Source organism: Branchiostoma lanceolatum, chromosome 5 (assembly GCF_035083965.1).
Source record: "Branchiostoma lanceolatum isolate klBraLanc5 chromosome 5, klBraLanc5.hap2, whole genome shotgun sequence".
NCBI lineage: Eukaryota > Metazoa > Chordata > Leptocardii > Amphioxiformes > Branchiostomatidae > Branchiostoma > Branchiostoma lanceolatum.
Window position 1 is genome coordinate 13,339,633 of NC_089726.1, and position 16,386 is coordinate 13,356,018.

Below are 16,386 nucleotides of genomic sequence, written 5' to 3' on the forward strand. Positions count from 1 at the left end.
CCCGACCGCGGGTCGGATCGCCCGATTTTATTTTTGTCATACCCACCCGAGAAAACACACATTTCAATGCAAAATGCAAAATGCGCCAGAAGTTGAGAAAAGTTGTTGTCCTGACATACTTACGTTTGACATAAATAAATGCACATGCCGAGCCTCAGTGTTTTTCGAAACGACGTAGTCAGAAAACGTAATACGAACCCCCTCAGAATACTATCAATATCAGCATATTAGTATGCCGGAAAACAAGACAAAAAACTGACAGTGTTCTTCACGCAGCTGCTGCAATTTTATTTCAGATAATGAGACATCCAATTTTACGGAGACAAAATGTATTGCTGATGATGTTGAAGATGTGTTAGATATTCGCAATGAATGCTTCCCTTGAATTACCTTTTTTGTTTGTTTCTGGTGTTCTATTGGCATATATCTTTGTGTAGTACGTAGGTAATACATCTGAGTCACTGGCGATTATGACATTGGACAATAAACCGGAGGTTGTTCCGTGTCAGTGCAAGCAGCCCATCATGCTTCAGGTCTACGGCGCCGTCTGCTCGCCACTTCGGCGTTTTCTCCCCCCGCGCCGGCCCGAGAGGACTCCGGAACTGTACCCAATGCTGTTCCTGAACTTGTTGCCCAGCCAGATCTTGGCCCCGGATGGATTTTTGTCGCTCCAGTCGTCGTGGACCTTTAGGTCCTGTAGGTGAAAAAGAATTCGAAGAGATGGAACTAGTTCATAATCATAAAAATTTTCCTTTTTTCTCAAACCAAGAAATCTAACTTTGGGGGCAATGAGGATGGATGTGGTGATATTCGAATCAATCACGTGTCACTGCTAGTGTCCAACTTGATCTATTGTCCCTACCATTTGTACCTGTAGTACGTTTGATCAATGAGAGCTTTACCTGTGAGGATATCACTGCCCTCCATTGGTCCTCTGGAACGCAACTTCCCTTCTGGTTATAGACTTCACTCCACTTCATGCTAGAGAAGACCTGACACTTCATCCCGTCTTCGCAGTCGCAGGTCTCCTTGCGCGTGATCTTGTAGGGGTAGCACATACCGTTGGTAATCTGCGACCTGCACCGCTTGTGCATCGTGCAACATTCGCCAGAGGCGCAGTCGTTGTCGGTGGTACAGAATGTACCTGCCAGCTCCGGTCTGGGGCCGAGTCTGTTCCTGAAGTGCTGGTTGAAGAACATCCCCTCCACAGCCTGTGATTTGGTTAACAATTTATCATCACTGTGTTACATCGACCATGATACGATGTTAGTACGTATAGATCTTAATTATACTCATTTACGTTACGTACATATGACTTATGAAGACAACAAGTCAAGGAAAGGGACGTCATGATAATGTAGTGCCAACACCAGAGGTGTAGACCAAGTATTAACGTTACATATCATCCGCGCACGTAACGTTACAGATAACAAACTCTGTCCTGGGTTTGAACAACAAATCTGTCTTAACAGCAGACAGGTAATGTTACATGCAGTGAAAACCCACGTCATGGTAAAAGGACGAGGTCGTGTTGTCTATACATGACCTTCACTAACCAGCAACTGTGGGAATCTTTAGACCTTTGAAGTCAAAATATAGCCTTCCGATGATAGATATCAACAACAAGAAATCTTCTTTTTTTCATATTAAACGGGGATTCAATTGTAGTCATCAGGGCATTTCTACTCACCATAGCGGCCATGAGGACAAAGATGGCCCTAACAAGGACACGTTTCATCGTCTTCATGATATGGTCTTCACGTTTCCACTCAATAAGACGGCTGCAGGACAAAGAAAGACACACACCCTCTGCCCGTGAGTTGTCAGTTACCTAGGTATGTTAGGTGCGGTTTCCAAATATTCTGTTCTAGAATTTAACCGTCTGTGTTCTTTATCCATAGTTTCGACGTATTTCGAACAAAGGAATGCAGCTGTTGTTACCATGGCTACCTTCGGGTGGGTCATGTTTTCAGGTGTGTTGCAGTGCAGCCAAACGTACACATACGCGTCAGTCCTGATTTGTGAGAAGCAGGTCTTCATATATATGAATGAAATTCGAAGTTCTTAGGATCAGTTCGGATGTAGAGGTTTAAAAACTTTATTGTAACATCTTCTAGTTCGATAAAAGGTCTATCCTACAGGCATCTCTCTCTGTTTTCCATCTGTTTCTGTCTGTCTGTCTCCCTCTCCCCCTCCCCCTTTCTCTCTACGGTATTCACAAGAATACAAGAAACTAAAAAGATAGCTACCGGGTTGTCTATGTGAAACTTATCCGTGTGCAACACGATATACATAAAACAATAGGTGTAAAGTTTACATATACATGTACATGTATCCGTAGGAGGATATACGGTACATATGTTCATGAATGTTCATAAACATACGCTGTCACTGATGCAATTGTTGTGCAATAAAATCATTCATTCCTTCATTCATTTATTCATATATGTCCTGATAAATCGATTCTAGGGTGGGTGTATTTCAATGTATATCAAAACAACCTATATTACATACAGAACCTCGATCAAGAATCCAACGCTTGATTTGAGCCAGGAGATATCTGCGTCATAATTCACATTCAAAAACGACAGCCTGGAAATCGGGCCCATGTAACAAGTCCATCTGTAAAACGTTCTTGCAGAATTCGTGAATGGAGTCCTCCAACTGAAACAGACTCGTAGTGATTCCCAAACCGATCTGGTCACTGGAAAAGGTACGGCTTGCATCGCACAGGTGTGTTAACGTGTGTTTTAGTAAAGTAGGACAGTCCTCAGCATACACATCTATGCGCAACGTTCTCCCGCCAGGGCTAGGGTACGTCGACACGATGCTTAAACTTACTTCTCCCTTATGACTAAGAGTGTCAAACGTGCTACGCGCTTCTAGACGCTTTATGTTTGCCGGATTAAAGTTATACGGGTCCCAGTCAACCAGGATGACGGGTTCACCCTCGTAGCCGTTCCAAGCCTTTGCAGGAAGCCATTTCCGTACAGCCGTACAGAAGTCGCCGTCTGCGGCCCGAAGAGGCACGACATCCGGTAAGCCGGTCGTATCCAGTTGAGCCATCTGATTAGGGTCCTGTCGCCACCAGAGACTGGGTCCGCCCTGGTACCCTATGTAGGGCTGAGGGGAAAATAAAGTTACATTTAAGAATAGTCCTAATACTAGTTATCTGGCAAAAAGTTCTCTTGTTCAGACGGACAGTAACTCGGAGGAGGATAGCTACAGTTAGAGTGTTTGTGGCTGTGTAAAATGCCGTTAACAATAGCTCTTAACAAGTGGTTACAAAAGAATTCCGTATACTATAATAGATCAACATGATGATTCACAGAAGTCTGGCTCACCAAGCTAAAAACATGCCGCATCTTTTTCTTCATGGACTCTATCATGGTACTAGAGTCGGTGCCCATCACTGATCGCTTGCATTTGACGTTGGGGCGATTCCGGCGGACCCACTCCTCTTGGTACAGGGACATCTTTCGGTCAACGCCTTGGCCTCTCCAGTCAGGTGCGACCCTTGCGGCTTTGACGATAAACACAGTTCCACTTTCCGTGAACTTGGACGCCCTGAGTCCAACCTGTAACGACGACAGAAAATAAAATGCTGAATTTATGATCCCGCTCTAATACTCGCAACAATATCAATAGAAGCAACGCTAATTGTTCACTAGAGAATAAGATCAATCATGCATCAGATCGCTAAATGGCACCAGTAAAACCTTATCTCTTGTCGGGCTAGAAATAAGATATGGTATAATACATTATAGACGTTGTGGTATCACTTGAGGTTTCTATCAGAAACTCAATTGAAACCTCCTCGATGAAGCTAAATGTAGCCAGTTGTGTAGCCTGGCCTGAGCGATAAGACAGTCGCTGATATTTTTGTTACTCTTAGTTCAGGTTACCCTGGGTGGCATCATATGAAATACCGGGGCTCTTCATCTTGATCTTCGTTTGATATAATCGCTGAGGGAGTGAGAATAGGAGTCCCGGTAGTAAATAAAGATGACACCCAGGCGAGTGTGTTTATATAGTCATTTGAGCTAGTCGGACAGGCGGGACCCAGGACCCGAAGAGCCTATACCCTATAGTAACAAAAGCAGAAACGCATCCCATTTAATGCGAAAGTGCCAAAAACAGTCTACGTCATATAAACAGTCTTACGTATAAATATGACGTAGTCTGTCCCCATAGTAAGGTACACTCCAAATAATTGTACAATTGGAATTGGATATGCCTTTACCACTTGGTCACCAACCGCCGCCAGAAACACTGTAACGTCGGGATCGTCGATATAAGAGTGGAAGAAGGCGGGTAGGTAGTCCGTGCCTTCATAAATCCCCTCAGACATCCTCACGACGGCGTCATAGTCGCCGTGGCACGCCAAACGGAACGACAGATCGCCTCTGGTCATCGCCATCTTTTCCGGATTTGCCTGGAGTTTGTCATCCCATTGGACAAAAGTAGGTCAACAAGGGTCAGAGGGTCAATCATCAGCAGGGCGTATTCACGTGACGTCATCATCCCTGAGCCTCCGTGCACAGGCAGGCATCTTGGGGTCCATTACTGCAGCGAAGCTCGCCAATGGTGCCTTAAGTATTCACACGAATTTTACGGAATCCGTGCGAGTTTTACGGAATACATACGAATTTTACGGAATTCATACGAATTCTAATTCATACGATTCAATACTAAGAAACAAACGAATTTATTTGAATACATACAATCCATACTATTACTAGTAAAACCGTACGAATTTGATCAAACTCGTATGTTTCGTGGAAGTACACCTGTTCTTGGTGTCCGAAGGTTAAATTCGGGTTAAATTCAATCTGGCTCATATCTGATGACTCGACACATGAACGAAAAAGGCTGTTATGAATATCCCCTAAAGATCCACCGGCCTCAAGTGTAATCCCTATTGTTTCTTCTTTGCCGATGATCATTAACTCGTTCGTAAAAACCGGAGACACAAGCTAGAATTGGATGAACACAGGAAAACTCAACTATGTTTTATTGAAACTCAACTATGGCTGATGTAAGAAGATCTCGTGTCGTGGGGAATGGGTAACCTTTCTCTACACGAATGCAAGCACTCATCCTCCTAGGCAGGGCTGTACGGGCAGTATACACTAATGCCTTGATACAAGACATTAGTAGTGTATGCCGCCGTACAGCCCTGCCTAGGAGGATGGCAAGCTAGAAATGACTTTCGGCTCGGGATTCCAGACGCCAGGTAGTTAAATCAGACGTTGATTGTCTGGCAATGACGTCATAGCGATCGATCGTGTATACATTAGTGACAGACTCTAGATCCTCCCCATTCACTACAGGTATAATATTTCCAGATTCCGATTTCGCTCAGTTTATCAGTCTTACAAATAGTGATATATGTAACCCTGTATTAGCTGCTGCATGATATCTACATCTAGAACTAAAAATTATCATCAATAAAAGTATATAAATTACATCATCGTCAGGTATGGATGGTTTTGGCTCACTTCTGAAATAAAATAAAAAAAGAAATTGACCTTTGCAATTGCAGGCGGGAATAGGAGTATGTTTAATGGTTAGTTAGAGGCGGAGGCTAGAGTACACCAGGACAGAACAGCTGTCTTACACTTCGAGGTTACAGAAGACATAAGAAAGTCAGTTATGTGGTTTCCTCATCTCCAGAAAACAAAGGCAGACACCGTCCAGCAGCACACACATGCGCCCTGAGTCTGAGAGAGAAAAGTCGTTGACCTTATGGTCAAACGTGAAGCTGCATAGGAGGAGAAGCTCGTTCCCAGGATTTATGGACCACACGTGGACGGTGTTGCTCTCGTCCGCCGATGCGATGAGTTCACCATTATCAGTCGAGGTCACGGCGGTCATTCGCGGTCGCTGATATTGACCATGATGAGCCGTATGCTGTACACCTCGGCTTTCGGTTGTCTCGGAACATTTGGGGTTTCCAGCATGATGGTCTCTGTCTCTGCGTCCACTGCTGTTGCAGTTTTGTTTACAGTTGGTAGACGAACGTGTGCCGTTCTTCACTTGTTTGATACTTCCATTTTTGGCATCCCATATGGTGAGTCTACCGTCTTCAGCTGATATCACAGTCGGCACTGAACGCATAGAAATGATACTATTGTTGGCCATGATTCGCTTAGTGCATGACGCTCCTGAAAATCGTTTCCTTGTGGAGATCGTCTCACCAGTGGCGAGCTTCCAACGAGTGTACGCTCCTCCCACGTGACTACACATGACGGTTAACCCGTCTGAATGCACGGCTAGGCCATTCACACTGCCTTGGTCCGTGAAGATCTCTCGTACAGAATTTTCACCATTTATAGTAAAAACACGCAGCGTTCCGTCGTCTAACCCGCTGACAAAACAAGCACAGCTTTCTGAAGTGAAGGAGGCTAGATAGCGAGGAGCTGGCACAGTCGCCGCTAACTTCCACACACGATGAGGGGAAGGGGGATCATCTTTGAGACGCCACGCTTTGATGGTCCCGTCTAATGACGTACTGATAACCGTGATGTCGTCATCATGTTTTGTGCAGTCGATTGACGTCACTGCATCGTGGTGCCCCTCCCAGCACGCAACCCTGTGCCGTTCTTTCAGGTCCCACAAAGCGACGGTTCCTCCTCTGCAACCCGAAAGAACCAGTGAGTCGGTGGGGTTACAGAAGCAAGTAACGCCGCCATGTTGGGCGCCAAGTAGTTGAAAACGGTCGGCGGGGTTTTGTACAGTCCTGGTGTCAGAGTCCCATAGTTTTACTGCACCGTCGACGTCACCGGTTAGAAACGTCATTTGGTGTGTCGCCATGGTGATGATGATAGCACTTATCTCCACACCAAGAACAGGATCTGAAGAGACATCGTGCCGACTGATAAAGTACGCGGGCTCGCCTTGACCGGAGAGACTACAGACAGTAAGTGTGCCGGCAACAGAGCCCGCTATGAGAGACGTGCCGTCCCGAGTCACGGCCAAAGCGCTCACACGAGCGTCATGCCCACTGCGCTGTCGGCACTCGTGACCGACTTCGTCGAATATGACGTAATCCGAACTGCGGAAGTCTCCACTGATGACCTTACACAGATCTGGCAGAACAACGACGGGACCGGGTAGAGTCTCTACCCTCGGGCCAACAACTGTGTTGTCTACATCGTCGCCGCCCACAGTCCAGGAGTACAGCACGTGTTCTGCTGTACAGGCCATCACAGATTCTCCAGCCATAGATACGGATACAACGCCAAAGTTGTCGAGTACAAAAGTATACAGTTTGACTCCTTCCAAGGCATCCCAGAGAATCACTTGTTTGTCCTTCGCACCAGATACGATTCGATCGCAATCTTTAGTGATGTAGACAGATTGGATAGCACCGTTGTGCCCCCGTGAAGTCCATTTCTTTCGCAGAGAGACAACGTCACAGACGGCAAGTTCTGCGTTTTGGAACCCCGCTACAGCGATGCTGTTGTCGCGAGACAACCTCACTACAGAAACATAACTTTGACCTACGGCAAGAGTACCCCGAAGTTGCCCAGTCTCGGCATTCCAAATACTTAACTTCCCGTCGTCTGATCCCGTCACGGTGAGTTTTCCGTCCCTAGATATCGTGGTGCAGACAACTTTGTTGTCGATCTCTGAAGTGTTTGAGGAAATAAACTCTGTGCTAGAACAATCTAACCGCCAAATATTGCACGTATTATTATCAACATCACATGCTATGAGTCTTGGTTCATCGGTGGTTTCCACCAGTAACGCACATGTGTAAGAACCTCTCAGTGTGCAGATGATCTGTCCTATCTGGAGGTTCCACAATTTGATACCTGAATCAGCAGCGCCACCTACTGACACAAGTGTGGTGTCGTCTGGCGCCAGTGATATCGCGGCCACGGGTCCGCCTGGATTTACCAAGGTTCTGACGAGAAGTGACCTTTCAGTGTTCCACAGAGCGATGATTTTGTCGTCTGCACATGATATGAGATACGCGTCGTTCTTAGTCATGGTCACACTGCGAACGATGTCCCGGTGGCCTCGGAGCGTGCTAACACGTTTTGTGGGATCCTTTTCCTGCAGATCCCATAGCTTGATCAGCGAATCAGCAGCGCAAGTCGCCACCCTGCTGCTGCAGTGATAGAAACAGAGATCCATAATCTGACTGCTGTGTGCGGCGATGTCTTTCTGGATGTTCCAGGAACTACCGTACGAGGAAAGGGAACGCGTCCTCGACGTTTTGTACACCGAGAGCTTGGCAACAGACGGCATCTGAACGGTGTCCTCCCAAACCTTCAGCACTCCGTCTTGTGAACACGAGACCAAACCCCTCCCGTCCAGAGTGAACGCTACTCCTGTTACCCTGGCCTCGTGACCAGTCAGAGTGGCGGAGAGTTCGAGTCTGTTCGTGTCCCACAGTCTGATCGTGCAGTCACACGACGCCGAGGCAAGCAGCCTGTCGTCCTTTCGCAGGTGTAGAGCACACACTTCGCCGCGATGACCGCGTAGAACGCCCAGGTCTCGGCCAGAGCCAAGCTCCCAGGCCCGTATGGTGAAGTCCCTGCATCCCGTGAACACGCGCCTTCTGTCGGGGAAATTTGTAACTGCAACACACAACACTGCGTCTGTGTGCCCACAATAGGACCGAACCAAACAGCCTCCTGGGCGAACCAGGCAAGCTGAGGATGGATACAAGGCGAAGTCGCCTCTCGGTTCCTGCTGCATCTCACAGATCAGTTTCTGAATACGAGGATGAGACGATTCCAACAATCGGCCGAGGAACTGTCCTTCAAATTGAGACTTGTTGATGGAAAGAACACAACCTGAGAGACGAATTGTATCAAGTACCTCTTGTATAGGAGAAGCAAAAGGTGTCAGCGCCTTCAAGTCCCTAAAATCAGACAATAACGACTTTACATCCGTGTGTGTGAGCTTGGCTTTCAGCCACCGGTATGACGTCAGAAGATTGACAAGCGTACTGGTCCAGCCCGCCCTGACGAAGTGATGAGCGGCATTTTCAAAGTAATACCCGTCCTGGAGGCACTCCGCCCATGCCCCCCCTCCCACCGCACGACAGGACTCCAGGAGATCTCTGTGCAGCTGAGACTCTGGTTCTTTCAACTTCGTCTTCACATAACTGAGTACAGAGGCATGGAAGCGGTAAGAGGAATGCTGTCCTCCCCTATGAACGAACGAGCGGCTGTACAGCTGATACAGAGCGCCTCGGGCGCTACTTTCAGATATGTTCCTCCGGTACTTCCAAAACATTATCAGTGTAGTCAACGGGACGTCTCTGTCCGGTTGGAACACGCAACAGTCAATAAGACAGAGCCGCACAGTCTCTCCTCGCAGAGAATCATAACTAACGTGTAAAGCTTTCCCCAATATCTTACTGGTATAGGGATCATTCTCAGTTTCCTTGAGATCTCTGGCAGTTCCTTTCCACCAGTCAGGGTCTTTGGGGTTCCAAACGCTCGACCCAACAAGGGCAGTCGCCGCGGGTACGCAGTTACACTCTTGTACTATCGATGCCACCGCCTCAGCTCTCGGATCACCCTGCTTTAACTCTCCATGAAGTCCTGCACTACGCAGGAGCAGGAGTCCGGCCGTGGTCGCAGTCAAACCGCCCAGTACATGCACGTTCGACAGCGGCACGTGAAGTCTCACTAACATCTCCTGACTTCTACACGTCACGAACAACACACAGTTTCCCGCCAGTGAGCATACAGCATCCGTGACGTCAGCTACATCCTGGACGTCGTCTAAAATGACAACATAGTCTTTGTCTGCCGTGAAGCTCATGAGGAAGTTCACTACTTTGGAGAGTTCTGAGAAGAAACGTTGCCGGCCGACCATGGCAGTTGCCAGACGCGTGAGATAGTGTAGAATGTCAGGGCGCGCACCAACAGATATCCAGAAAACCTAAGGGGCGGACAAAATCGTTAGTTTCTCCCACTTTGTGGGAAACAAGTTACAAAGAGTCGGTTCAGAATAGCGCTACAGCATATCCTAGTTCAGAGTTGTACTTAGCCCATTCAGCACCACGGACAGGAACTATCTGTCAAACGTTTCTTGTAACGACAAAGCCGATTGACCGGAAACAAAATCAGTCTGTAGGTAATCAAAATCAAGGAAATATGGTTCATCCAGGAGGCATCGTACCTTTTTGCCGAGTTCGATTAGTTTCCGTGCCACGTGAAGAGCCAGCACGGTTTTCCCAGCACCGGCCTCCCCCACAACCCCGACGACATTGGATTCCCGTCTCCCACCTGTCCGCCCCAGCCCCTTCAGCGTCGCCATGGTGATCTGTACAAGAACCACTACAGCGTCTACGTCATGGGGACGCTCCACCACCACGCAAGGCATGATGGGAAAGCTAGTGTTTCTCCCTTTCTGTTCACAGCGTGCGCCTTTCAGAAACAAAACAAAAGGAGAGTTATGGGTTCGCAAGCAAACGAGTTTTCTCAATTACTGTCATATATTTGTCCTGAAAACACAATTGAATTTCACGATTAATGTATACATGTACTTATAAGAACTAGCGCATCAACTTTATTACCTTGGAGATCTAAGTATAAGGAAAAGCTCGCTTGTCATCGATCCCCTTCTCTCGATAACTATTTATTTCATTCCTTTTGGCGTGATTTCAAACATATAAACATCAGTATTTCCTAACGTAATAACATTCACCTGCATGATGTGACGACGAGGAGTCCAGCTCCCTGCAAAGAAACCTGTGTAACTTGTTCCAGAAAGCCGCGTCGCTACGGTCTAACACCACGTCAGTTCTTTCCCTGAGCTGAGGCGGAATCTCACAACCATCAAACCGTACGGCCACCATTGTCCTCCCTGACGCGATAGCATGGTCCAGTTCTTTCTGACACGGTCCGTCCGCCAAGTAGGCCGCCGACAACACCACCACAACACTGGCGCTGATCTTGGCGAAATCCACAAAGTTCTGCAGTCTGGGCTTGGCAGACTCGTAGTCTCTGTCTCTGAGACACAGCACGAAGTTGTTGTCCCTCTCCAGCTCTGAAGCGAGTGTGTACAGTACCCAGGGTCGATTCCTGTCACAGTAGGACAGCAGAACATCGTACATGTAGTCCACGTCATCGTCCGTGGGCGGCTGGCAGTCTGGCCTGGAACATTGAGGAACTGTGGGATACAAGCGGGAAACGTACATTCAACTGCAATCACACAACCGCTGTGTCATGTCACTATGTTAAATGTTGTAGCTTTCGTTAAAAAGAAAAGTACATGAATTAAAAGTACACATTATTGTAGCTGCACAGTTGCCATGTGTTCGTACAACTACAATGGAGGGGATGCGCCTTAGCTATCGCGATCGGTTCTGAAATCCTGATGTGTATATCTGGCTGCCAGCATGTTTGTTTTCATTCTATTGTTACTTACGTCTGGCGCAAGTCCAGAACTCTCCTTTATCATGTGCACAATGTTACAACGTTAACCCAAAGAGATACATGATCTTAAGAACAACAAGCGAGGTGTCCTATTACATAGCTACGGAGCCTTCGTGTGATTGATGAAAGACTACTTTGGATTTGATCGCGATGCAAAGAATGGCTACCCGATTTAGGGACCTCTTGATAAGATTCACATGTCTCTACACATTGCTCATTGCGTAAAAATGATTGGTCCCCCACATTCCACGGGGCTCACATCATCTGTGATAGCGGTACGGGTGACCCGGAGCCAATGACTGTCCTTTGTTCTTCCCGACAGTGCCATACGAATGCCGAGCTCGCACACCGTTATCTCATGAACCGTACGTGGGACAATACATCACCACCATTGTTCAAGACAAAAAAACAATACCTAGCCTTTGTACAAGCAACAATGATTCTCCGTAAGAACCAAATCAGTTGTGGGATATTTGGACGTGTTATGTCGTGAAAAATTAATGATGACTAAGTTACAATAAGCTTATAGTCGTGACAAGATCCTATATTTTGTAAAACGTCTACGTATATATTCACGACTACCGTTGAAAGCCACAGTGCCTGTTGACGGCACATTTTCGCAGAAGGTGTGACCTAGAAGGGTGCTGTGAACCCGGGTGTATGATTTACACATTAGCGGTACATTTCATGAACAACGGTACATTTCATAAACTACCAGGGGATCACGGGTTCTCACCTGGTTCAGGTGCGACGTTCTCCATTGCTGGGGAACCTGTGGTTCAGGTAAAGGGTGAACCAGACATCTCTGTCCCCGGCATTCATAAGCCGGCCGTTCCCCTGTCCAGGTGTGTACTGTTGTTACCTGCTCACCCCACCCCTCAGGCACGCCAAGTTGAAAGGTTGGAGTTCGTCTCTTTTGTTCCACCTTGTTGCCTCAGGTGTAACGTTCCACCGGTCACGTGATCCCACGTGTTATTGTAAAAAGCGTCAGATATCCAGGTCAACACGCTTTCCGTGCGCCACCTCTGTCCCAAGGGAGTTCCACCTGGACGCTAAGGCTCTACTCAAGCCTTTCCGAAATCCCCTGTCCTCTGGGACCCGTACTCACGCAAGTCCCGCATAAATGATAAAACAACACCGCCATGTAGCATACGTCATTCAGGGCATCACCAGGCTACGCAATGATCACAAAACTAATCAGACGCCGGGATCTTACAAAGTAATTTCAAAATCTATTACACCTGACTTAATCAATATTTTAGCGCTACTGCAAACCACTGATCAATACCAATAATTGTCTTTATTGAGAAATCTTTCTTTTTGTAGTATGTCCGGTGTCAGTGGAGCGACATGAGTTCGTTATTGATACGTGAGTGATCAAGGTTTCCCTCGTGAGTCAATGAGTCGCGATCGACCGTTGGTGGTACAGACTGAGGGCAGCACTCCTTGAGCTTGAGCCAGCCCTTAAATACTTATCATTAACGACTCTAGTGGTACCTAGACTACAAAGCTTCTTTCAAACAATCCGTAATAAGTGGGCGTAGCGCTTTTGACTCTCTAAACTATAGAAGTATTTGTTAATGGGTTCAATGTCAATTCACCTTTAAGATTTTGCACGTGGTTATTTGTTTAAAGGCTGACATGACATACAGGCAAGCGACAGAAGAATGTTCTCAATATGGACTCTAGACTGTACGTCATTATACCGATCAGAATATTTTGCTTTTAACTGCTTGCTACCAATGCATGTATGTATCGTAATTCGTTTAGGACTTATTGGCACAGAAACAAATACAGAAGACGGACATGTTCCAATACTAGTAATATGTATTGTACATTTTAGTTCGTTAAACTCCTTCCCTCACAATATGGTGTACTGAGTTGCTCCCTTCTCCGTTTCTACGGCCCTTGGGCCAGACACCTGTACAACCACTAAAGCAAGGTTGTTGGTGGTGCGTGTTCAACTGACATAGTTCCCACATGTAAGTGCTTTGGTTAAGCAGATCGAGAAAGCAGCAGCATGCAACATACCGCAAACAAGACGTAACGTTACATGTAGTACTCCCCACCAGCTACCGGGCCATTGCAACCGTTTAATCACTCCCCGAAACGGCGCTTGAACTGCTTCTCAATTCAGCCAATGGTACCACTAGAAAAATACATCAAGGTACTTTTCATAACTTTGTGTGTGTGTGTGTGTGTGTGCGTGTGTGTGTTTCATGTCGTAAAAAGTGGTCCTCGGACTTCATCCTAGACATTTAACACATAGCGCAAAGAACAGACCAAGGAGTCACGGTGGTTGACAGTGCATTCTGCTGGTGTATTAAGGTTTCTCCACATGGTTGTAGCAAGTTGTAGTATGATCTGAGAAGCAATCGTACAGATATGCACGATGAAAGGACTACTACTATGAGAAGGCCTCAACAACTGCTACAGTTGAACATGTCCCCAAAACATATGTGAAGCTGCCACTACCCGGAGCTCTATCCCCGTATTCTGCCAGGCATCCTCCTGCCCAACGTCCTGCCCATAGCGGTAGCACCAGCCATCTTCTGGATGAGATGACGGACCCTGTCCTTAGAGGGGACCCTCCTCCCTCCACCGGGGCGGAACACGCCAGGCTGGGGCGCGGCCGCCTGTTCAGTAGTCTCCTGGAGGTGGTAAAAAGCACAGTGTACCTATGGTTTCGGTCCTTATTCATGCACGTCGTTCATGTCTATACGAAGTCTTCAAGGACAAATTATAACTTTATAACGCCAGTGAAAGTAACTACAGACGAAATGCTAAGGCAACACATGACGCCCGGTTGTCTACCATCACTCCCGGCTCGTTACCGACAATAGCGAACTAGACTTGTCCCGAGCCCGAGTCTAAAAGCGTGAAGAGTCAGAGAGAATAAATAGATGATAACAGTTAAAATTCATGACGTTTAGGACTCATACTGCACACATTCAGCTTACGTCAGCACCCGCTTCATGCGCCTCTCCCGCTGCACATGTGCCGCTTTGGACGACCACGGGCCGACTCTTCATGAAGTCCGGTATGTCACAGTGGAGCCCGACAGTGCATGGGCAGTCCACGCCTCGCTGGATGGTGAAGGGGCGGCAGAGCTGACCCACGGTCAGCAGGGGCAGACAGCGGCCCAGACGCTCGGCGCAGCACTCTCCGGACTGACAGTCTCCGGCCGACTGGCAACTGACTCCGGACCGACGGCTGCGGGCTAGGTGCGTCAGCTTGGCCTGCAGTGTGTAAATCGCTTTTAACTAGAGAGCCCAAACTTACGTCGCTTCTTTCCGACTTGTCTGATGATGAATAAATAAATAAATAAAAGACTACAAGAGCTACATACTAACCAGACAACGTGAACATAGCTATAGCTTGTACAAGATATCGACCGGAAGTTTCACGAGATATCAGAACCACTGCAGTACTATAGAAAGCCGCTAGGGGGACCAAAATCTAATGATTTCGAGGTCTCAACACCAACTCACATACTAAATCAATGTATTCTAAACTTTTCGTGTGAACACACACACATACACACACACACACACACACACACACACACACACACACACACACACACACATACGGTGATCGCTACCTTCTTGGCGAGGGTAACAAAAATATGCTCCTCACAGTCCCAATCATTACTTTCGAACGCCATTCAGTTGTAACTTTCGAACTGAATATGTCTCCCAGGGTGTATCAAGTTCAGTACTTATTTATACACCGCATTGTTTTCTTTAGATGCTAACCTGTGCACCTGGAACAGTTACTACGATGACCAGGAGTACAAGTGCCACCCCCAGGAGGAGGCGAGACGACACGGCCATCCTTAGTTTCTCCTCTTCTCTGTGGTTTGCCAAGATGTCAACGACTATTTTGACAATAGACGCAGACCCGTATCCTAGCAACGAGAGATCAAACTCATTCTAGAACTCCTTAGAACTGTCTACTGTGGTTGGCCACTTACGCCCACGTCACATATTACGTCACATAAAGTTCCGTGCCTCGATCATGTCTACATGAAACCATTTTGATGACTGCAGTTTTTCTTGTACATGTAAACACTCTTAGGAAATCATGTTTCCACTTTGTTTGTCTATGTTTCTTGCTTTACTATCTAATGTTACATTTTAAAAGTGGTGATACCAGTCCGGCTTCATTGCAAGGTTCACAATATAAGAGAACCATAAAATGTTCCTATTGGAATCCGCTTGTTTAATTGTGATGTAACGGCCGTTATTTGTGAAGTCATTCACCCATTGGGGTGTGATTCAACAAAACGTTTCTTTTGTTCCATCTTGGTGCATTGCGTAAGATATCCAGGTCAACACATTTCCGTGCGCCACCTCTGTCCCAGGTGAGTTTTCAAGGCACTCCTCAGTCCTCAAGCCTTTCCCAAAACACTGGTCCTCTGCTGGGACCCGCTCTTATGCAAGTCTCGCATAAACAACGCCACCATGCGTCATTCCCCAGGCATGTCATCACTAGGGTACGTAAGGGTCACAAAAATAACCAGACGTTTATATGACGAAGTAACTTCCAACTTTATTACGCCTATCTTTATCAATATTGTAGCGCTACTGCAAACCACTTGCACTGGTCAATGCCAACGAACTGTTTTGTCTTTGGAAATCAGTATAGCAAGATAACTGATTTCGTTAATGCTCCATGAATGATCGATGTTTTCCTCACGAGTCACGGTGGTGACATACCTGGGCCGGGCCGGGGTAACGTTCGATATGGTTGTTCCAGATCAGTCTATATTCTGATTGTCCGGGCTTCGAAGTCGAATTGCCCGGGCTTCCCATCGATGATGTTACAATTCAGTTTGTTCGACGACACAAAATTCTTTCAACTTCTGGCGCATTCCGCATTGAAATATATGTTTTTCTCTCGGGTGGGTATGACATAAATACCCGCATCACCCTCGGTCCCGGCCCTCCCGTGGGTTGGATCGCCCTCGGGCCTT

At 47.0% G+C, this 16,386-nt stretch overlaps 2 protein-coding genes across 2 annotated transcripts; both read right to left on the minus strand.

Moving 5' to 3' along the window:
* Positions 1-262: 262 nt before the first annotated feature.
* On the minus strand, positions 263-13,152 carry LOC136435266 (apoptotic protease-activating factor 1-like). Its single transcript, XM_066428580.1, has 8 exons — positions 12,145-13,152; positions 10,678-11,142; positions 10,150-10,397; positions 4,244-9,909; positions 3,345-3,578; positions 1,691-3,123; positions 903-1,211; positions 263-694 (listed from the first exon to the last, which is right to left on the minus strand). Exons 1-4 carry the CDS (start codon positions 12,167-12,169, stop codon positions 5,650-5,652), a joined length of 4,998 nt encoding a protein of 1,665 aa, XP_066284677.1. The 5' UTR covers positions 12,170-13,152; the 3' UTR covers positions 263-694; positions 903-1,211; positions 1,691-3,123; positions 3,345-3,578; positions 4,244-5,649.
* A 653-nt stretch (positions 13,153-13,805) lies between these two features.
* Positions 13,806-15,244, minus strand: LOC136435872 (uncharacterized). The gene is made up of 3 exons (XM_066429583.1): positions 15,167-15,244; positions 14,369-14,671; positions 13,806-14,059 (listed from the first exon to the last, which is right to left on the minus strand). Exons 1-3 carry the CDS (start codon positions 15,242-15,244, stop codon positions 13,892-13,894), a joined length of 549 nt encoding a protein of 182 aa, XP_066285680.1. The 3' UTR covers positions 13,806-13,891.
* Positions 15,245-16,386: the final 1,142 nt, after the last annotated feature.